General features: G+C 39.0%; 1 protein-coding gene across 8 annotated transcripts in view; it reads left to right on the top strand.

Moving 5' to 3' along the window:
- The window catches only part of LOC129778542 (vascular endothelial growth factor receptor kdr-like), a 139,568-nt gene extending 115,455 nt beyond the window's left edge, over positions 1 to 24,113 (top strand). For 6 of the 8 annotated variants that reach the window (XM_055785502.1, XM_055785503.1, XM_055785506.1 and 3 more), the window contains 6 exons: positions 5,124 to 6,351; positions 6,414 to 6,582; positions 6,940 to 7,199; positions 22,375 to 22,979; positions 23,037 to 23,193; positions 23,257 to 24,113. In XM_055785502.1, the coding sequence (XP_055641477.1) occupies positions 5,124 to 6,351; positions 6,414 to 6,582; positions 6,940 to 7,199; positions 22,375 to 22,979; positions 23,037 to 23,193; positions 23,257 to 23,678 (2,841 nt within the window). In that variant the 3' untranslated portion in view covers positions 23,679 to 24,113. The remainder of the gene's footprint in view (positions 1 to 5,123; positions 6,352 to 6,413; positions 6,583 to 6,939; positions 7,200 to 22,374; positions 22,980 to 23,036; positions 23,194 to 23,256) is intronic. The other 2 variants (XM_055785508.1, XM_055785507.1) reach the window with 2 other exon arrangements.
- Positions 24,114 to 24,205: the final 92 nt, after the last annotated feature.

The raw sequence follows: 24,205 nt of genomic DNA, 5'->3' as shown, positions 1-24,205 counted from the left end.
TATGTTTATGTAAAGTATTTTGGGATAATGTTACATTAAGTAACAGTGTTCTGGGATCGATACCAGATGTCTTGGCCAGCTCCCAAACCAGAAAAATTGGATTGAGACCATCTCGAATTCTGCATGGATCTTTTCACTGTTGTTCGAGTAATTTCAAACACTTTCGATGCTTGGTCGCAGAAAATCCGTTCTTGATGACCTGCGTTGCTCTTTCGAGCTCCTTCCTCTTCCAACGTTGTCTGTCCATCCTTTTTTTTGTAATTCTGCGACATCTGGAATCAATTAGACCAAAGAAAAGCCTCAAACCTGTAGGACCAATTCACCCCACAGAAACGTGTCCATGTCACCCCACACAACATGCGAAAATTAAAATGCGATTAATTTCCGTTATTATTATCGAATTTACAGTTTCGCTGCATCAAAATGTTCCTATTCTGTAGGCGAACAGAACTTTACTGCACAATACACGAAAAGTTTGTTTAATCAGCGGAAAAAAACCTTAATACCACGATCGAAAAACTCACATTTTCTGACAATCAAAGTGCTTGATGTGTTCATTCTACCGTTTCCCTCTACCTGTTAAATTTTATCAAAGTTTTTTTACGTTAAGTATATACGGTTCAAGAATAAAAGGAGATGACATTATAAAAAATCCAAGTTGAGCCGTACTTTTTGAGATAAAGGGGTGGTCCAAATCACCCCGTATGACCAACTCACCCCGTGTTACCCTAATTGTGCTCCCGTGGCCGAGTGGTTAGCATCAAACCTAACATGCCGGGGGTTCGGGTTCGATTCCCGTTCTGGTTGGGGGAATTTTTCGTCAAAGAAATTTCCTCCGTCTTGCACTGTGGTCACGCGTATTTCTAGAGTTTGCCACTCAGAATGCATTCAAGGCGTGTTATTTGGCATAGAAATCTCAACTAAGTAGTAATAAAAATAACGCAAGTAATACTACGTTGAGACGGCGAAGTTCCTCTAGGAACGTTAGTACCATTTAAGAAGAAGAACACCCTTGTAATCCATGAAAACTATGAGCATCGTCTTCTTTTTTGACTGAAATCGACGTGATTTTTTCAGTCGCGGCTAATTCGGTCTATCCATTCTCGTTTCGTCTCCAGTAATGATCCGCTTGATGATTGTTGGATCAGATTCGGCCTCCTTGAAAATCATGTCTTTTGCGATGTCAATGCGGACTCTTTTTTGCATGAAATTCAGTTCTTTCGGCACCAGCTTTGCAGCGAGACGTCTGAGACCCAAATAATAAATCAAAATGTCTTGAACGGATCTAAAAGCAGTGTCCAACTCCTCTGCTATTTCTCTTATGGTCAATTTGCGGTCTACGGACATCCTTTCTTTGATTTTATTGATGTATTCGTCGCTTTTCGATGTCAATGGTACACCTCTTCTCTCACCATCATTCACGGATTCTCGCCCACTTTTAGAAAGTTCGTGCCACTGATAAACGACTGTTTTTCCAGAGTATCGATGCCGAAACACTTTTCTAACATTTGCAATGTCGTCGCACCATCTAAACCGTTTTTGACACAACATTTAATACAAACTGATTGTTGCAAATTCACTTCCATTTTGCAAATTGTACAAAATCGAGGTACGCACAATAGCAGATGTACTCAACACAGCGTAACTTTTAGAAATGTAAAACTATCACACTACAAATTTTATGGAATGTCATTGACAATGAATGTGCCAACCTACAAAAAAATTAAAAATAAAAACGGATGACTGAGAGCGCCACACGGTGGTGATTCCGGGAACTTTTTGATCAAGGTAGTATGCATATTCTAACGTCACAGGAGAATAAAAACAAGAATAATATTCGCTAGAACCATTCTTAAAACACTAAAATTCCGGGAATTTGTGTTTTGAAATAGAATGCTTTATTCATCTTCTAAATTCATGTAATCGCCTTCAAAATAGGCTCCTTCCGGTGCAATACACTTTTTCGCGGAGCCATATCTGGAGAGTACGGTGTTTGTTCAATCTCATCCGCGTCATTTTTGGTCGAAAATTCGTTCATAATGATGGATCGATGAGCTGGTGCATTAGCGTGGTGCGAAATCCATGTGTTATCCTTCCACAAATCTGATCGTTTCCGACGAATTTTCTCTCTTAAACGCCTCATAACGCCGAGGTAATACTTTTTATTGACCATTTGACCTTCCAGAAGGAGTTCCGTATGGACAACACCACGAATATCAAAGAAAACAGTCAGCATCACCTTCATTTTCGATCGACTTTGATGTTGTTTTTTTCGGTTTCGACACGTGTACAGCGGTCTATGCTGATGATTTTCGACTCGTTTGCATGTTATACTCGTACACCCATGTCTCGTCGCCAGTAATTATATGTTGAATGAACGTGGGATCAAAAGATGTAGTCCGACGTCAATATTGCGATTTAGGCTCCACCCGATGACAATTCATTCACACGGGCCAGAGCGTAAAAAAAGATCACTTTTTTATCACACAGTCTTGCTCCTGCTCCTGCGTGGTACACAAATTACGCAACGCTAAAATGCGAATTTTGGATTTTGTTTTGTTTCCAGTTTCGGGTCCTTGTTTTGAGTTTTTCATCCAAGTAAGTTCTCTCATGATCATAAGGAAGTATTGAAGCTGCTAACTCCCAGAAAGAGAAGCTATCCGAAGTCCAACTCAGCCTAAAGCACTGCATCCTGAAGCATTTGTAGCAACGAATATTGCACCAAGATTCAATTGATTAAAATGATAAATCGAAAATATCTATGACCGTTTTAAAGCAAGAGTTCTGATCTGGTCCTCCATCCAAATTAATTATGATCACTGGCTTGATTATTCCGTGATACCGAATAATATCGAATTTAGGTAGCTCCCTTCTTCTTCTTCTTCAATGGCACTAACGTTCCTAGAGGAACTTCGCCGTCTCAACGTAGTATTACTTGCGTCATTTTTTATTAGTACTTAGTTGAGATTTCTATGCCAAATAACACGCCTTGAATGCATTCTGAGTGGCAAGCTCTAGAATACGCGTGATCACAGTGCAAGTCGGAGGAAATTTCTTTGACGAAAAATTCCCCCGACCAGAACGGGAATCGAACCCGAACACCCGGCATGTTAGTTATGACGCTAACCACTCGGCCACGGGAGCACAGGTAGCTCCCACATACTTTGAATATCAAGCCCACGAGAAAATGCGTTAGAAGAACAGTGTCTTCCTGAACGAACTGCAACATATATTGGACCACTACATTGAACTGGTTCAGCACGACCAAGGTAACCTAGCTTTATTTTGCATTCAGCGAAAACAGATGGAATAAGCTTATGTTTAGCAACCATGACAAAATCATTTTCCGGTAGATATTCGCGATATTTGAGATGCATTACTCGGTGTCTACTTGCTGACAACCGTTAAGCTCGTTACAACACGTGTTTTATCACCTTGGCTCAGGGAAAAACACCTCATTCGGTCCCAAAATCGAATCTGGCTGCTGAAGCATATAGGGGCGCGTATATATTTTTAGGGATAAAAATTGAATTTTGTTACGTAACGATCACGTGCGATTTTGTTCGCAACTTCAAATCCGTGGCGAAACTCGATGAAATGACACAAAGCGTTGGTTTTCATGCCGTCTGGTAAAGAGGGCTTGCATATTTTTGCATCACACGCACACAATGTATTATTTTATTTGTTGCTAGGGGTAGATTGAAATTACTACCTATCTAAAGCGGTGGGTTCGTTTGTGGTGCAGATCGGGTGAGGAGCTTCAGGAGAACCACATCCAAAGCACAACCCGACTCGGAGCATTCTGACAAGAAGACCAAGACCAAGAGCAATCTTTCGGTCTTCTTGGGTCAACCAGCAAGACAGCTGGCCTCCACTATAATATTCATTCAATTTACAAAAACGTGTATTTTTAGTGAAATCGTATTACTCGAGCAACCGAAACCTTAATGAAACTTTGTCTTCTTATGGTAAGAATTTCAACATTTCTCGTCTTCGATTACTTCCTCTGGGGGTACGTGAAAGACCGTTACTATGTTAATAAGCAACAAAATTTGGAGGAACTTAAAGAAGAAATAACTCGGATTTTCAACAGCATCGAAGTCGTAATGTTAGAGTTGTGTATGAAGAATTTTGTTCACTGTTTAAAACGGGTTATCGAAAAAGAGGTGGTCACATCGAAAATGTCCTGAAATAAGCTTTATTTTGGTTTTTTAAAAATAAAAATCGGTTCACTTTTGTAGAAGTTATCAAAATTTGTTGCGAGAGCGTTTAATCTGAAACACCTTATAAAAGAAATGGTGCTCGGAAATCGTCATTTGAATTTAAGAGAGCTAGATTAAATATCGCTCAGGAGACCGTTGGTAAAATTTTGGTTGATGTTTTAGAGCATGAGAAAAGTCGCAGCACGACTAGTGCCGAAAGAGCTCAATTTTCTTCAAAAATCTCATTGCAATCAAGTGGCTGAAGACATGCTTCTACGATCAAATTAGGATCCCTAAATTAATAAAAGTTAAGCGAAGTTGAGAAAACACCCGTCATAACGTTCCCGGCTGAATGCTATATTTTCTATCTCTTTGGTCAGCTTTTACTAGGTGTCTATGGAGGTCTCTTGTCTAGGTGGCTTGTGTCTATGGCAATAGTTCTACTTTTGAACGTGTTCAAAAGAACCTAGACTTCTTCATCAGGTTCCGTCTTGGCTCCGTTGTTACCATCCTAATCTACTCAACCTTTTTTCAGAGCAACGGAGAATAGAATCTTTCAAAATAGTAATTTTCATTTTGTCTGTTTGGAGTGGTACCACCTATCTACCACTCCGAATTCTCCCCATTTTAAATTATAAAGGATGTAATAGAAAAATATGAAACGACAAAATCAGAGACTTCAATGCACCAACTTTAGAGTGACGATTCGACTTTTAGATAATGAGACCCCTGTACCAAACTATAACACCTCACATAGCAGATTCCCTGTGTTGTCCGTCCTGTTCGGTAGATGCTACAAGTGTTTGTTGGGCGTTTCGCTAGTCGCTAGGTGAAGGTAGTCGATTTATTGATTAAGTTGATTTCTTTCTAGTTGTCATAAAATGATTCATCACGTAACAACTTTTGCGTCCATCATTGCAGGGTTTTCGTCTGCACGGAACTGGCAGAAACCAGGAGGTCATCACCGTGGAGCAGTACAGCTTCCAGGCCGAAACCGCCGGATACGTGGGCTGCATCGCGGAAAACAGCGAGGGTCGAGATTTTGCGAAAGCCGACCTGCTCATCAGCGACCTTGACGAGCCGGTAATGATCGCACAGGAGTCACCCAAAGGGGAAGTCACCTACGGTGATCGAGTAGAGATCGTGTGTGCTGCCTCGGTTTATAACTATACCAAGCAAATAACGTTCTTCAAAGACAATGAAGAACTGATCGAGGACGCTGACAAGGGAATTTCATTCCAAGATTGGTACGAGACGTACGCCTATCGGAGGCGACTCGTAATCGAGACTGCCAGTGAGGAAAACGAAGGCGAGATCCGTTGTCAGGCGAATGTGGTGAGCACGGATCAAGTCGAAAGCAAGGAGATCAGACTGGTTGTTCATGAACCAGTTTTACCGCGAATTTTGGAGGGAACAGCAACGGTGGATCTACAACTTGGAATGGGTGAAACCAATCAGTTTCAATGCAGCGTAGACGGAATGCCGAAACCAACGGTGGAGTGGTTGAAGGATGACGCTCCAATGGATTTCGAGAATGAAACGAGACTTCTGCTGATTAATGAGACAACAGTGTTCTTCCAGTTTTTGAGAGAAGAAGATTCGGGGGAATATTCGTGCCGTGCCCGTAATAAAGTGGGTCAGACGGAGAAGATGTGGAGCCTACGGGTGAAGACTGTGGCCATTCGGAGGACCTGGATTTATCTAGTGCTTTCGCTGCTGATTATTCTGATCATTGCCGTCATTATGATCTCGTTGTTCTACTACAAGAAAAAGAAGGAGGTGAAAGCGATGAAAGAGGCTGGCTTGGCAAACTTCGAGGAGGGTAATCTGGACCAGATGAACCCGGAAATATCGCTGGACGAACAGGCCGATTTGCTGCCGTACAAAAGCGAATACGAGTTTCCCAAGGAGAAGCTGAAGCTGGGAAAACAGTTGGGAGCTGGTGCTTTCGGAGTGGTTATGAAGGCTACCGCCAGTGGGATTATGGTGAACGAAGATGAAACAACGGTTGCCGTGAAGATGGTGAAGAAACAAACCGACAACGAAGTGATGCGAGCTTTGATCTCCGAACTTAAGATTATGGTCCATTTGGGTCAGCATCTGAATGTGGTCAATCTGCTGGGAGCGGTTACGAAGAACATAGCTAAAAGTATGGAGAAATGCGTAACACAATATGGTTTGGGGTTTTCTCAAATTTGTTTATTATTCTAGGAGAGCTGATGGTTATTGTTGAATACTGTCGATTTGGAAATGTGCAAAACTTTTTGCTGAAACATCGGCCATACTTCATCGATCAAATTAATTCAGACACAGGCGAAATTGATTCAACTATTGACAAGAACCAGTTGCGGTGGTCAAAGGCCGGCTATATGTACAACAGGTAGGAACTTGAATGCTCGAAAATATGTGATTTACGAATGTTACTAACCCGGTGATAACAATTTTCAATAAGTCTATTAACATCCAGCATAACACTAATCAATAGCATTTAACATGAAGCTTCATTTTTCTTTGGGATGCACTGAACCCCTTAATCTAGATCAATACCAATCATCCTAACCTCTTCGCCTTGAATCTATCTCTTTTTTTCATTCTGATCGTTGGGACCGCCATTGTGTTACCGCGTGTTAACATCCTGTTGTGTCGGCGAAATTCCTGGTGTTGTTTGTGTGATGTTATCTCTAACCACTGTGGTGATGGCTTTTGTTTATTCTTTGGGACCGTGTATGATCCGTAGTCAGGGTTTGAAATATGTTAATCTTTCGTTTTCTACGCACAATGTGAACAAACACAACAACCACAACAACAATAATAACCACCATCAAATCAACAACAATCCCATCTACTGCAACTACATCAATAGTAGCAACTCGAGCGATTATCCCAATCCGAAAAATCACATCAATTCCAAGGGATACGTGAGACACTCGGGAATACAGAATATGGCAATGGTCGACAGCTGCAATACGGAGGCAACGGTGATGACCTCGATTGAAGGTTAGTAAATCATTTTGACAAATTTCAAGCCAACTAGACTTGGGTGCACCATCTCATATTGCAGTGAAACTTTGAGGGTGGTCATTTAATAGCGAATTCGTTTTTAAAACTGACTCTGTAATAAAAAAACGTTTTCAGTTTCACGAATGCGGTGGTTTGTTGGTGTGCGTTATATAGTCTGATTTGTTTATATTTACGACGGCAAATGTACAGTGTCGACGTCTGGTGGTGATATTAGTGCTTGGGAGGTAAATTGTTCTCCATCAGATCAGAAGGGCCAAGTGCAGTGTAAACATATAAAAGTTTGAATGAAAATTTTTACTTAATATTGTTTGATTACCTAACACATGTAGTTCTGACACTCACTTAACCATTTGTCGATGCATTTCCTGTTTGTTCCACAAATAATTACTATTATAATATAAAACCATCATTAGACACAGTTTTCGTTCAATATTCTGCGATATCGGAAAAAAAACTTTTATTTAATCACATAAAATAAATATTCGATACGTTAAAGTAAATTTTCATTCATAATTTTGATTTTGAAATTTATTCCACCTGAATATCCATCATTATTTTCACCTCCCAATGAAAGCACACGTAGCTTAATGCCGTCTACTCTACTCTTCAAAATCAGAATCCGAATTGGATTACGATTCCAATAATACAAAAGCAAAAGCAGCAGGTTTTCCATTTTCATAGTCTTTATTTTTAGATTTTCCAAAACAATATTCGGAACTTGACAGTTCAGTATAGTAGTATTGGTGAACCCGAGTGCCAACCCGTGAAACATCTCAGTGCGAAACTAACAGCTTTCGGGGCGATCTAGTGCGACACTGAGTGCGAAACTGAGTGAATAAAAAAACGTTTTGACAGCAGTTAGTGCGGCACTGGGGTTGAAACTGAACAAAAACGAATTCGCTATAAGCAACACTCTTCAAATAAATTAGACTACTTTTTTGAAAGCGGTCATAGATTTTCTCTTAATTTTTTAGAAAACTTTATAACTCAAAAACTATTATAGGTAAGTTTTCATCAAAGGATGAAATGTAGGAAATGGATTAAATTTTCATTAAAAAAATAACAAAATATTTTTAAAAGAAATTACACTGAAAAAAAAATATTTTAAAAAGTTGAATTCATTTCTCTCAAAAACGTATTTTCTACAAATTCTCAAAAAAAAATATGAATAGCCCTTACAATTTCTAGCGAGTCATCCATACATCGTAATTGAAGTTTCTAGTAAGTTTCTCTAACAACGACTTTGTCATGTTTTCTTTGAAAACATTACAACTAAATCATTTTATCTTATTTTGTTTTATTTATTTATTCATTCGACTTCAGCTGTCTTAATGAAGATACGATGGGGAAAAGCAAGAAGAGCGTAAAAATCCCACATCTTTTAACAGAATTTACAAATTATATATACAGTGAGAGAAATTCCTATAAACGCACCAAGGTTTTAACAGCATCATTTTTGAATAGTACTCAGCCAAATCATTTCAATTATGCAGTTTTTGTAAGCGTATAGTAAATATATTGTTTCCGCTACCATTAGTGCTTCAATTTTTTTTGGAATGATATTTTTAATATTTTGAAGCGAAATTCCTATACGCGCAGTTGACATCTTAGTATTTACCCAACCTTCTTGACAATATCTTGACCACCTGTCAAATCATCAACACGAGGTTTTATGTGTGTACACTGATGCCATAATCATTTTGGTGGTATAGTGTTTCGGACTATTTTTAAACGCAATGACGAAAGAAAAATTCTTAGACGAAACTGGGCGAAGATTAATCCGCGAATTTAAGGATACCGGCTCAAGCAACCGAGCGATAGCGAAGAGCATCAACATAAGAGAAACAGTGGGGAGAAAAGTTCTCAAGAAAGGTCCCAAATATGGCATACGGAAGAAAAACAAAGGCAACTCCAAGATTACAAAACCGGGACCGGAGTCGCATTATACAGCTTTAGTAAAAAAACTGGAAAGCTCAATCCTCGGGAATAAAGCATGAACTGGATGTCCCCACATCGAAAAGACGTGTATCTCAAATTTTACGAGGATCTGCGAAGAAACCTAATCTTACCCCAAGGCACATACAAACGAGATTGGAATTAGCGAAATAACCCATTGGGGCTGATTCTGATGCGCGAATGAGAAGTGACAGCTCACAAAAACTGTCTCACTCAATTTCCGAAGGCGACTGTGGTGAGATTTTTAGCTTGAATGAACTCTCATGAACACTCACTCAATTCTCGTGGGCTATTGCAATGGAAAAACATGCCATTTTGTGACTTTTGAAGTCGTATCCTCATTTGTTATCGACTAGTACCAGTAATGGTAGCCAAAAATAGGACTAAGCGTTTCCAATGGACTTGAACGATCTCTAATCATTCGCCGTTCCAAACGGGCAATCACTACTCCAGATTCAAAGATGTAGTCATCATCTACATTGTGAGAATTTTCGGACAAAAATAGGCAATTTCGAATGCAATCCATTTAAACTGTGCATTTTGAAATAATTTATATTTATTATTAACATGTAGTCAGTTTAAGTATTTGGTATGCTATTACTAATAACAAGAATATACATCTTCTGCAGCCGTTATAACGCGGTACAACATTAAATTGAAGGTTTACAATTGTTGACCCTAACTGATACGAGAAACTCAATTCAGCATACCGTTTCCTTTCTCCAAAAACAGAAAGTGGGTTATATCTATGGTATAACCGCAAGGGTGACGTAGGACTATCGTTGATTTAGAGATCATTTGTTTGAAGTTGAATCTGAATTCATTCTGAATGAATGAATATTTGGGGAACTTCGAAAACGAGAGCGTTACGTTGGAGGCACAAGGTTTTATGCATCCAATATTGGATACGGAAATATCCTACTGATGGGGAAGAATAATCTTTAGAAGCTATCCTGTTAATTGCGATTGATTGAAAAATCACAAAACCAAATATATTTGGTCAGTGTTACATGGATAGAAAACATTAAAATAAACTTTTTCACATGAATGTAATTTTAAATTCCCAGAGGAACTGGCAGATTATTTTCAGTAACGATTAGATATTTCCACATTTTCCTCGATACTGGAAGCCCACCAGTGGTTTATGCTAACTCGATAACCATCTGTTAATAGCACTTGATTGAAACATATTTGGTCACAGTGTTACATGGATAGAAAACATTCAAATAAACTCTTTCACATGAATGTATTTTTAAATTCCCAGAGGAACTGGCAGATTATTTTCCGGATCTTTCTCGATGCTGAATGGCATCCAAACGGAAAGAATTCCGTGCGTGTATGTGTGTGTGTAGCGGCTACTTCGATGGTCACCTTCTCTTCTCCTGAAGGATCGGCTTCTCTGTGCTCCCTCACAGTTTCAAACAAACTGCTTACGTTTCATGGCAGATCTCGATCCTTCGCCGTTCAGCACCCTCAGCAACGATGTTGTTTTGTCGATGTCCTCACGAAAAATGAATGCATCTCACCACCAGAATATCGCTTAAGTATGCTTTTTGTGCGTGATTGAATCGAGAAAAGGCGTGGTTTACGATGGCTATTTGGAAGGCAAACTAGAGGGGAATGAACTCTCTGAGCTCGGAACTTTCGGCGACTGAGCAATAATCGATTGCGGGCGCATACAATATTGGATACGGAAATATACTACTGATGGGGAAGAATAATCTTCAGAAACTATCCTGTTAATTGCGATTGATTGAAAAATCACAAAACCAAATGTATTTGGTCACAGTGTTGCATGGATAGAAAACATTCAAATAAACTCTTTCACATGTAATTTTAAGTTCCCAGAGGAACTGGCAGATTATTTTCAGTAATGATTAGATATTTCCACATTTTCCTCGATGCTGAATGGCATCCAAACGGAAAGAATTCCGCGCGTGTATGTGTGTGTGTGTGTGTGTGTAGCGGCTGCATCGAGATCTTCCCGGGGAATCGTTTGTGGCATCACTCTCCTCCTGATGGATTCCCTTCTGGCCTAGGGTGCACAAACAGGCTCTTGGTGACACTGTTCATCCGCGCTTTCATGATAAACGAAGAGCTTCACCACAACAGCGACAACATGCTCCAATCGCTGTTCAATTAGAACTAAGTGGATTTCCGAGCGGCGCTCGCTTATATACCGATTGGTGATTTCAATAGCCTGTTTTGAAAGCAATTTTAAAACTATTGAAACAAGTTTTTGGATCAGAAAGTAACAAGTATAGAACGCGTAGACATTTTATCTTTCGAATGAAGTGTTTATCATACCATTTCGTTCAGTTGTTTAGGAGCTATTAACGCTCAAAATCTCGGTCTCCGGCGTAACGCTTTCGTTTTCGAAACTTTGATTTTACACCCCGGTATAGAAATGAAAGACGTAGTCCTACGTCAAAACACAAATCAGACTTTCAAAAATTACGAAAAGCTACTTAAGTAGTTAAAAACCGTATATGTTTAATCAACTTCTTCCATGTGTGAGGCATCCTCGGTGTCATCCACTAGTGGAGGAGCATCTTCATCAGTAGTTGCGGATGGAGTATCATCTGTGCTTATCCATTTCAAGACCCAGCTTGACCATAAGGTAGATGCGAGATGCGTGCTCCAGTGAGAATCGAAACGATAACAGCGCAGTTTCGGACAGTGGAATTACAAGATCCTTGACAGCTCTATCATTTTTTATCGGCTCATTGTCTGTGAACAAAATTTAGCTTTTAAATTTATTTGAATGCGATAATAAATATATCTTACCTTGATGACTTTTATGTGAGGCGACAATAAAAGTAATGCTCACTGTAATGTTATAAAGAATAGTCAACATTCCGATAAACTTTTAGCAATAATTACGCTAAAATCAGCATGGGACACTAAGTCAAAAAACGAATGCGGAATCAAAACACGGATACGAAATCAAAACAATTGAAATAACATACACTCATATTAATGCAAAGGAACTATGCAAAAACAGATTTGAAAATATATTTTTATTTGTTTTCTTATCCCAGTGATATTATTTTTCATCAATTATAATAAGAGGAAAACATTTATAAAGATGAACGAAATTATTTCCTGTACATATTTGTAACAAGGAATGAAAATTTTCAAAATAAAAGAAATATATATTCATGAAACACATTGAATACATAGAGCCTTTACAAAAAACACAAGCTTTGACATATATTTCAATGGACACTGCACCATTTGTAATTCATTGAGTATTTTACTCCAAAATGAACCTCTCACGTCAGGGCAATCGCCTTCGGCGATACGGTGACCTAAGTCATGAGACTTCGAGGAGTTCATTGCTCTCACATTTCATTCGCGCAGGGGAATCAGCCCCATTAACTGGAAAGTGAAGTGGGAAGAGGTGATTTTTTCCAATGAAAGAAGTTCAATCTTATTGGCATGCTTGGCATGATCTTCGAAAAAACATCTTCATTTCAGAAAGTCTCATGGTATAGGCCGCTTTTTCAAGAAGAGGAAAAACGCCTATAGCAATAATTTCAACAAGAATAAATTCGAAAAGCTGTTTGGAGCTGTTGAACAGTGTAGTAATTTCGTTTACCGAAGACATAATGGACAACAGCTTCTCTCTTTCAGCAAGAGAATGCGGCCATTCACGTCACCAAGAATTCTTTGTCATGGTTTTCCAAGAGAAACATTCAGGTTTTGGAATGGCCGAACTTGAACTCTATTGAGAACCTTTGGGAGATTCTGGCAAGGCATGTTTACAATGGTGGACCACAGTTTGGAACAGCTCGTGAGCTATCAACATGTGTTAGAGAAGAATGGAATAAAATCCCACGAAGAATGCTGGATAATCTGATTGATTCAATGCCAAACCCAATTTATGAAACGATTCTGAAAAATGGAAAACCAACCAAATACTGAATTTATCAGTTCCTTGTTTTAATCTATTTTTGAGAATAAAATATGAGATGCGCCTATAAAAATTTCTGCTCCGAAAATGTGTTTTCATAAGTTAAAATAACTGTTGACGATTGGACTGGGACTTTCAATAGTGAAATTTACTCGATATTCTAAGCTCTTAGGGGCTGTCCACATACCACGTGGACAGAAAAAGCACCACTTTAGACTCCCCCCTCCCCCTCCGTGGACAAACGTGGATATTTTTATACCCCTCCCCCTGTTGTCCACGTGGACATTTTTTCTTATTTTATTGGAATAATTGAGAAGTTAAGTGAATTGCGCGCAAATCGAATTTAAATTATCTTCAAGTTTATTTTGTTACAAATTTTACTAGTTGCACCCTGTCACTCTTATATAAAGGCTATCTGGTTTGCCAACACAGAAACGCGCAATATACAGTTGAACAATACGAATCCGAATATAAAGCACAGAATTCCAAAAATTGATCTAGGGCAACATATTCAATACTAGAAAGTTAATTTACGTTCACAACTTAAAACTTCCTGAGGCGTTGGCAGTAGCAGCAACAATCCTTGAAGTGAATTGTATATTGTGTCATAACATGAGCTCCATCAGTGCCGAACTTTCCGAGTGTTTGAAGCGCACACAAACAAACAGAACAATTCCATATGCATAGATTATTTTTTATCCATAAAAAAGAATTTCAAGGAAAGAAAAGATAAAGTGGGAAACATGCACTAATATCTATAGATCTGCACTTAACAAAGGATTGAGAAGTAGAGGGTCGAAATTTTTAAACGATTTCGGAACGCTGTAGTTTCGATATCAATGATGACATGAAGATACAAAATACAACATTTTTAAGCTACAAATTTCTAGTTTAGGGTTATCGTACATACATATTTTAAGTTTAATATGTGCATGGGTTGTAGACAAAAGACATTACAAGAAAAAAATAAAACGTTCATGGATTATTTTCAAAGTTTGTATAGATTTTAAAAATATATTCCCAATAATAATTTCATTTCGCATTTCGCAACATTCTTATGAAATTAGAGTAGTTTACAAGAGAACAATTCAACGCCAAATTAACTAATTACCCGATACTCTCCATTTAAAAAAAAATCCATTTTCCAAAAAATCATAGCTCTGAAACCTGCTGCACGATTGTAATAAGTTTTTGAGAAATCAATCAACTTTCTATGGAAATTTAAAGTAATGTTTAAACAGTTGAGAAAACATTCTCATAAATTAAATATTGTTATTTATATGCAGATTGTTAAGTAGCTGATCCACAATATTTCAGGAGGTGATAGAGGATCATATTTGACGAAAAAAACCTTCCTCGCTTGTGGTCACATCTCAACTAAGAAACAATTATTGAAGTTTCCTTGAGATCGTTTTTTTTTACCTTAATTTGACTCAAATTCAACTGCTCAGAACGTTTCAATTGCTTTAATTTGAAAGATGAGAAAATTTTGCATAAAAATCTGTTATGAAACATTTAAATTAGTGGAAGATTAGTGGCGAATGGAATGGAATAGTGGAAGAAAATTCTTGTGGTTCCAAGGAAGGAATTGGAGAACTTCAATTTGATTGATAGAAACAATCCAGTTTATTTTGCATTTTTGTAAAATTAATAAAAATCCATAAAAACACAACATTTAATGTTTTTTCTTTACTTCTGAAAAGCACTTGGTTCCATTAATTTAAATGTTTTGCAACTACATTCTACATATGCAAAATTGCAAATGAACAGCATAATCATTCTAAGTAGCGTACTTTTTAAATTAGAGTCTGTTCAATGCATAAAATTGGGCTCAAGAAAATTTCAACAACTCTGTCCTAGTAGAAAATTGACCATATGTGGAGAAGGTTTTTTTTCGTCAAATGCCAACCTCTATCATTTCCTGAAACAATCCGAATCAGCTTCCTTATTCCATATATATTTTTACTGGAATACTGGCTCATTTGTTTTAAATTTGACTACTAAAGGTGAGTGAACAATCTCATACAAATGTAAATATTGATTCGTAGTAATTGACGAATAAAAATACTTTGAAAAATTGATTTTACACGCAATTCTGTAGGGAAAACTATACAGACATTATTATCCTAAGACTAACTGTTCTCGAGATAAAACAATATGTATAGAAAATTATATTTGATGAAAAACCATTTACTCATATCATGAAACCTCCACCATTATGGTATTGTTTAATTTTTATAGTTTTGGGCTATGGGGATCTATGCATACCCCGTAACTAGAAAAGTTCAATCATAGGAAATAGTTTGGTCATTTACACGTGTTTACGTGAGGTATTTTTAAAATACTGAAAAAGTTCAATGATTTGAGAAAAAATATATATACGTTTGACTGGGCAGCATTCTCAAACGGCTAAAACCGTTTATTGATAAATACGGAAAGTTTTGAAATTCTTAATGTGTAACAGATTTTTTTTTTAATTTTGAATGTACAGGTGATTGTATTTAAGAAAAAAATTATTCTTCCTGTCCACGTGAACTCAGTCTACATCCCCTCCCACCACTCCGTGGACAAGCGTGGACATTTTATTACCCCGTACCCCCCCTAAAGTTGTCCACGTGGTATGTGGACAGCCCCTTATAGAGACTATGTTTATATTTTACAAATCTAACTTATAGCACCCAATCAGTTGAGTATGTGGATGCGCATATAGGAATTTCACGCACTGTATTTACAATCCAATTCCAATTCCAATGTTCCAATGAATGTATGGGAAAAAATCCAACCTAAAATTTCAAAAAGTTACTCCATACAAAATGTATCCCACCTTGGAAAAACACCTTTTGTAAAATTTAAGCTCAATCGGACCTAAGGGAGAGTGGCGCAAAGCGGTCAAAGTTTGAGTTTTTTTGAAAATCCCAATCCCAGGGTGTCGATTTTTGACCAAAGAAAATGACAGTAGATATCGACGTTTCATGCAGTTTTAAGACATTTGGCATCAAATTTAAATTTTTTTTTTTTTGAAAACCCCGATTTCCTTTCGTAATTTTTCGATTTTGAAAAAAACTCAAACTTTGACCGCTTCTCAAAAACTGGAACTTTACACTTGCAAAAAAAAAATGGATTTTGTTCTCATAATTATTGATCATATTTGTTTTTTATGGTTTACATGGTCTCGGGACCAATGGCGCTATATATATATTTCTTATTTTTTCTTGGAAGCATGTATTTTACATAATACATCAAAAAAATATAAAAGATTGCATCCAAGACACGACCGCTTGAGACGTAGAACCATGCCTTCGTTTTATTTAATTTGCTGGTCAATCATTTCAAGTATTATTTATAAATGCAACGAAATTTCATAAAGAACCTTCTAGTAAAAAGTTTTTGTGAGCCTGAAAAGGGTTAATGGCTTGCGTGACTTTGTAGAAGCAGCGATTCTTTCTTGCCTTTGCGAGAACAATACACGAACTGGCCATATGTCACAATTTGCTTATTTATGTCAATGCACGCAACGCACTGAGTATTTTTCGTTTTCCCGGTGGTCTTTTTGAGTTTGACACACACTTCCGCCATATGAAATTAAATTAGCCAAATACTGGTGGCTAGAAGTGACTTAATATACACACATATAGCCCTCTTTTCAATATAAACTCTTTTGTTAGTATAATTAGCCTCGAAAAGAGACGATTGATGAGGTGCAGTTGCAGTTGTATTGCATAATCACAATCATAATCAAATCACATATAACATTCCAGCAGAAGAATCATTTTCCATGTGAGCCGGCGATGATGGCCCAGCTTGATCTTTCCCTACATAATGTGACGAAAAACATGAATACGTCTGCTTTGCCATGACTCGGTTCGATGTGTTGATTGTAATGCCAGATGCATAGCGAGTGAAACAATCAGCTCCGGAGGAAATGGAGATGACACAAAACTAGCTGTATAAGCGATGTTCGCTGTTTTGGGTGAAGGAAAAGACTGAAAATTTTCCTCAGAGGGCATGCAATATTTATACGCTAGCGACAGCATACTTACTGTGCAAGGGTCGAGTTTATACCGCATATACCCTTTATTTGTTATCCCTCCACGTTGTTTCTATTCTGGCTCTTTGTAATCTTTTTTGCCTCAGAAATCTAGTTTTAGTTACTCTTTATATGGACGTAAAAATAGCATTGCATACGCGGGTTACAATTTCGTTCCTAGGGGGTAAAGGGTGTGTCACATCAAATTGCATCACGGAAAAAACGCTGTAGAAATTCGCCCAGTAGACCGATCCTTTTGAAATTTTTAGACAGTAAAATAAAAACTATTAAACAACTTTTGGCATTTTCATTTTATTCATACTTCGAGCCCAAGCCCGTATGCTCGCACCTTCCTCTTTACCCCGTCCATAAGGTTCTGTACAACGTCAGGTTGTAGTTTTTTTTGAACAGAAATCCATTTTCTCTTGAAGTCCGCCTCAACTTTGACAACTGTTGGGTTCTTCCGGAGGGCCTGCTTAATAATCGCCCAATATTTCTCTATTGGGCGAAGCTCCGGCGCGTTGGGCGGGTTCATTTCCTTTGGCACGAAGGTGACCCCGTTGGCTTCGTACCACTCCAACACGTCCTTTGAATAGTTGCACGAAGCGAGATCCGGCCAGAAGATGGTCGGGCCCTCGTGCTGCTTCAATAGTGGTAGTAAGCTCTTCTGTAGGCACTCCTTAAGGTAAACCTGCCCGTTTACCGTGCCGGTCATCACGAAGGGGGCGCTCCGCTTTCCGCAAGAGCAGATCGCTTGCCACACCATGTACTTTTTGGCAAACTTGGATAGTTTCTGCTTGCGAATCTCCTCCGGAACGCTGAATTTGTCCTCTGCGGAGAAGAACAACAGGTCCGGCAGCTGACGAAAGTCCGCTTTGACGTAGGTTTCGTCGTCCATTACCAGGCAATGCGGCTTCGTCAGCATTTCGGTGTACAGCTTCCGGGCTCGCGTCTTCCCCACCATGTTTTGCCTTTCGTCGCGGTTAGGAGCCTTCTGAACCTTGTATGTACGCAGGCCCTCCCGCTGCTTGGTCCGCTGGACGAATGAACTTGACAAATTCAGCTTATTGGCGACATCCCGAACCGAACTTCTCGGATCACGTCTAAACTGCTTAACTACGCGCTTGTGATCTTTTGCACTGACGGAGCATCCATTTTTGCCGTTCTTCACCTTCCGGTCGATGGTTAGCTTCTCGAAGTATCGTTTTAGTACTCTGCTGACCGTGGATTGGACGATTCCCAGCATCTTACCGATGTCTCAATGTGACAACTCCGGATTCTCGAAATGAGTGTACAGGATTAATTCACGACGCTCTTTCTCGTTCGACGACATTTTTCCAAATTTACGAAAAATTGACAGTGAAGCATGGCCAACGTGATCTATACACTCTTATCTGATTATAAGCGAAAGCTGAAGATATAATTCCTAAAAATTAAATTTCTACAGCGTTTTTTCCGTGATGCAATTTGATGTGACACACCCTTTAGAAATGTGGATTGAAGTCAGTCGAATGTAGAGACAGATTTGTATTCGTTATTCCCGTCACTTTGAACAACCACTAACTGGACTAGTTCAGTCATCCAGTCTTCCTCACTCTCAAAACTAGTCTATTCGTTTTCTAGTCAATGGAAATTGTGTTGACGGCGAATGCCGAAGTAGTGCTAGTCGAAGCGGCTTTGATACCCTTATTGAAAGACGTAGTCCTACGTCAAAAATCTGAGAGTGTTATGTTATGGTGTTTTTTTCCGGATGTCAGTGGTACCTAGTCGGTTCCTGGGATCTGTGCTTAAATGCAGAAGAGTTCGACATGAACAAGTGCTACATGAATCGCACTGGTTCATGGAGGCCGTATGAAGTGTTCCGGGCTCAAGCAACAGAAAAACCCGTTGACGAAGCAATCGTTCAGGAGCGTAAATGTTGAGTTGTTCTAATACTTCAAGTGTGTCAACTTCTCCGTGTAAAATTATTGAAATAAACGCAGCATGAGCACTGTTCTTTCAATGGCTTTAGAGATCATGTCGTAGTAGTGCACAATCTAAAGGTAAATGCTGAGTCTAGGATAACGACAAGATCTTGAACTTAAGGGACACGATCGAGAGACTGCTCGTCAATTGAATAATCGTATGTTATCGAATGAGGCTAACGATGAAACTTAATAACGTTACGCTTAGCGTTAGCATGTTCGGAATATATTCAGTGCAACGATTCAGCCAGGGTTGCCACATATACAAAATATTCTGCATTTTACAGATTTTTTGTCAAATTTCAGATACAGAATCTGTAGATACAGAATTACAGATTTTCAGAAAAAAAAAATTTACGGATTTTTTTTAAATTCATTTTTAAATAATAAATTTATTACTATGCAGACATAGATACCTTGATTTATAAAAAAGTTGGACGCAGCGCAATGAGATGGCTTTTGCTGGAGGCAGTTATTAAGCGAAATCTTCAGCGATTTGAAGAGATTAAACTATTTTGGTCTTTCCAAGTTATGTATGACCATAATCAATCCGCCAATCGTATATTGACTCATTTATACGACCCTATGACTAAACCGATTATACTCTTCCTAAATTATGTTCTACCGCTCATCAATAATGTCAATCGCTCCTTTCAATCGAAATTTCTCAATTTTGCGAACTTTATAATTAGAGAAGACCGTTATTGTTGATCATGTTGGGTAACTTATGTTTGGAGAGCTACGTGCAACGATTCGTTGGACCTGACCTTGATGTGAAAGATTTTGAGGACTTTCTGAAGAAACTTGAGGATGCTTGCGTTGGTATCGATGCACAAGAAGCTGAAAAAAGATTGGGTGCAGCTAGGAAGTTGATCTTCAAATCGATTTTTGTGACTTCTATATTTGCTCCGCAAAGCTTATGCGATTGAGCCTTACAAATAAATGAATTGGAAAAAAAGACATTTGATGACACTCATCAGTATGTGCTGAGCGAATATTTTTGCTTTACAAAGCAAAGTCCGGAAATCGGTTGGTTCCCACAATTATGGACTCTATTTTGAGAGCGAAGAACTATGTATCGGTGGAAGGAGGAGCGTCAAAAATGAAAAATTTTAAGGTAAAGTACAACAAAACCATGTAAAAACATCGTACAATTCAGAAGCAAAAAACTTTCCTATTGACACGACTTTAACAACCCATAAATAAGAAAAATAAGTTCAAAGTGAAAATAAACCTACATTTTAATTTTTTTCCCTTAACTCTCCGATACAGATTTTTTGGCTAAAAATATAGATGTACAGATTTTTTCAGAAAATTTTACCGAATTAAATGTGGCAATCCTGGATTCAGCAGCCATTGTAAAGCAAGCCAGTCTTCAAAGCTTCTGATGACCACGTAAATTTTAACGTCATCGGCGTAAAACAATCGGCAGCCAGGCTATAGAAAGCTCGTTATTAAAAATTGCAGCCGTATGGCACCCGCCATGTTTTACACGTCAGAAGTATTTGTTTTCTTCAAAACAGCGATTCGCGTTGACGGCAGTGAGCATCGTTTACTAGTTTAGGGGAGCGTCAAAGAACAGCTGATTCTCAGTCGGAGTGAACGTTTTCAAAATTAAAATTATGAATGAAAATTAGCTTTTCCATATCAATAGTATTCTGTTTAAAGTTTAAAGAAATACTAATAACTAAATAATATAATGTGAAAATTTTGATTCAAATTTAAAAATTTGAAAACCGGCTCCGTGTCTTCTAATCTGGTAAAGATTACACTAACGATTTTGGGACCCAAATTATGGCTCTAACTTGAAGTCGCCACCAGGCGTCGACGTCATCGCGAATTACCAATTTACCACCATCTGACATATCGTGATGTCGATGATGAACTTTTACAGCAGAGGGATAGTGAGATAGGAGGTGACGGTAGGTAGAGTGAGGTAGCGATAATCGTGTCATACACCTGAAAAATTGAGAATGGCAAGGGGCCCAGATTGCTCCCTTGTGGCACGCAAGACAAGTTCGGAAATTGTTCCCATCTTTCCGACCCAATGTTAACGGTGAGCATTCGATTCAAACCAGCTGACAAGATCCGCGGAGACACCGCTTATTCTCAATCGATCCAGCAATATGATCAACTCTATCAAAGGCTGAGTCTGTCTGTTTAGACGGTGTCGAGCACTAACATCAATGTTACTTATGCAGAACGAGGAAAACTGAATCTGAAAGGTTTGTGGTGGTTGATATTTTGGGTTAAAACCATGTTGATCGGTGGCAATTCGAGTGGACAAATGAACTCCTCGCAACATTTTGTAAGATGTAGTTGGGAATGCCATCTGTACTAGACATTGAACACCTACAATTTCACTTGATCCGGTGAGATCTCGAGGTTTCTCAGATGGAACACTTCTCTTGGTGTACCTAAACAAGCGTCTATGATTTGGCATCCGAACAAATTCGTATCATTGAACGCACTTCTAAAGTGAGTTGCAAAAAGGTTACATTTTGCTGCAGTGGAATTGGCTACATCACTGCCCAGAAACATCTCCACGGGCAACCTATTTTTATCTTTCCGTTTTGAATTTACAAAAATTCCGAGAATGTCTGCTTAAATCATCCAGAGTCCGTATGCAGTAGCGTTTGCTAAATAGCGGTTGTACGTTCGATAGCTGATGCTAGCCCGTGCGAAATATTGCTCGGTGAATACGCATCGAGACCGGCAGTAGTCAGGAAGAGCCTTCGATCTCAGATATTTTAAACATCTCAGGTGAGCATTTCCCTAGAGTGGTTTGGGAGACGGTCTACGCAATGGGATAAAATCAACCATGTAAATTTTGAGCAAGCTTGCAAAGCAATCAACTGCAACGTTTATATCATCTGCGGATTCTAGGAAACACCAATCAGTTTGGTGTAGGGCTTCTAGCAATCCTTCAGAATTGGCTCGATGAAAGTCAATTCAAGGTTCATCCGGAATATTTGTTACCTCCAAAGCAGGCATCATCAACGGAAATTTTATGAAAATTAAAACAATTTACTACATTTCATCCTTTGACGAGAATTTTGTTGGTATTATAGTTTTTGAGTTATAATTTATTGTTAAAAATTAAAAAAAAACTGGCTCTTTTCAAAAAGTAGTGTAATTCTTTCTTGAAGATTTCAAGTATGCAAAGTTGCTTAAACGACTATTGTAGATGCACTACAACGTTTCACTGCTACCTGAGATGGTGACATAAAATTCGTCTTTACTATTGTGGCATCTACAGATTAACTATAACAAAAGGTTGATTTTCAGGAGAAGAGTTGAACACAGCCAACACCGTAAATTCCAACGAGCCGCTGTGGCGGTCAAACATAGGAACAGACTACAAGGGTCCCGCACGATCGGTAACCACTACCGACCTTGTTTGCTGGGCATCTCAGGTGGCCTGCGGTATGGAATACTTGGCCTCGCGCAAAGTACTCCATGGGGATTTGGCTGCTCGAAACATCCTACTGTGCGATGATAATGTGGTCAAAATATGCGACTTTGGTTTGGCGCGATCGATGTACAAAAGCGATAACTATAAGAAGAAAGGCGAGGCACCTCTTCCGTTCAAATGGTTGGCGCTGGAATGTATCAGTGACAATATTTTCGGCACTTACTCGGATGTGTGGGCCTACGGCATCGTGCTGTGGGAGTTCTTCTCACTGGCAAAGATTCCCTATCCCGGGATGGAAGCAAACCAGGAACTGTACAACAAACTCCGTGATGGATATCGAATGGATAAACCACAATATGCCAACCAGGATGTGTATGACATCATGCTTAATTGCTGGAATGTAAAACCTGATTCCAGGCCCTCCTTCAAAGACCTCAAGAGTCGCTTCAATGCGATGCTACCGGAGGAATTGAAAAATGTGAGTAGGATATTTGTCTTGCATGAAGCGGTACAATTAATTCCAAAACTTTTGCAGCACTACATCGATCTCAACGAGCCATATTTGGCGATGAACACTGAAAAAGAACAGCGTGGTGAACCAGACTACTTGGCAAGCTTAGGGCCCCCTCAGGAGCAGGCACCATCTGCACCACCAAACTACGTCAATGGTATCATCCTGCCGTTGCCACCAAGTAAGTTCCCCCACTCAAAAAGACCCATCTTCAACACTTCTAACAAACATCGTTTCATACTAGTTTCCGACAATCCGGACTACCTGAAGATGACCAGCACGAAGTCCGACTCCGAGGAGAGTCAGTTCGATTTCTCCTCGTTCCACAACAGTCAGCCTTCACCCACGCTGAAGAACAATCTGGATACCAGTCCCCAGCAGGGTAGCAAACGACACAAGAAGAAAGGTATCCCGGAGGAGATTCCAATGCTGCGCAATCACGGCAAATCCAGCCAGGGATTCAACTCGGACTCGGAAACGGAAGCGACGAGCCCCGTTCCGATGGTACGCACAACGAAAATCCAACAGCCGGAGCATGAGTACTCGAATTTGAAGCGGATGGACAGGCCGCAGGTAAGCTCCGGTAAGGATGGCACGGGGAAAGATGCATTTAGCAATCCCGGCTACGTGATGGTCAACACGGTTAACGAGAAGCGATTAAACTAGGTCATCACATCATTACTTACACACACACACACACACACACACACACACACACAGGGAGCGGGATGGGATCCCTAGTTCTGGTAGATATTTACGTTCGACTGACAAGATGAAACAATCTATGCCACGGCACTGTGACCTTCGTAAACGATTATCATTTTACCGAGCACGATAGATGTTAGTATATATTCGAAATGTACGCTTTTATGTCCATTTAGATCATAGGAGAGATGATTTATATTCTACTAGTAGTGACGAAAGTGGTTGCACACTACGATACTACAATACTTTCCATGCGACGCGGATGGGAATTTCAGAAAAAGAAACTTTTTGTTTGAAAAAAGATGCCTTAAATGTTCTAGAAACCTTCCCATATCTTACTCATTTTAATATTGCTGTAAATAGAGTACTAAAATATATAATTTAATTATATATGAATCTATCTTTCAAAGTTATTGTTAACCGCCGTAAAAGTATCACAGAGTCCAATGCAGAGTCGAATGGCTCTCAAATAAATATAGAAAACTTCC

This window comes from Toxorhynchites rutilus, chromosome 3 (genome assembly GCF_029784135.1).
Source record: "Toxorhynchites rutilus septentrionalis strain SRP chromosome 3, ASM2978413v1, whole genome shotgun sequence".
Lineage (NCBI taxonomy): Eukaryota > Metazoa > Arthropoda > Insecta > Diptera > Culicidae > Toxorhynchites > Toxorhynchites rutilus.
Note: the sequence above shows the minus strand (reverse complement) of the source record. Positions and strands in the feature narration are given on the sequence as shown.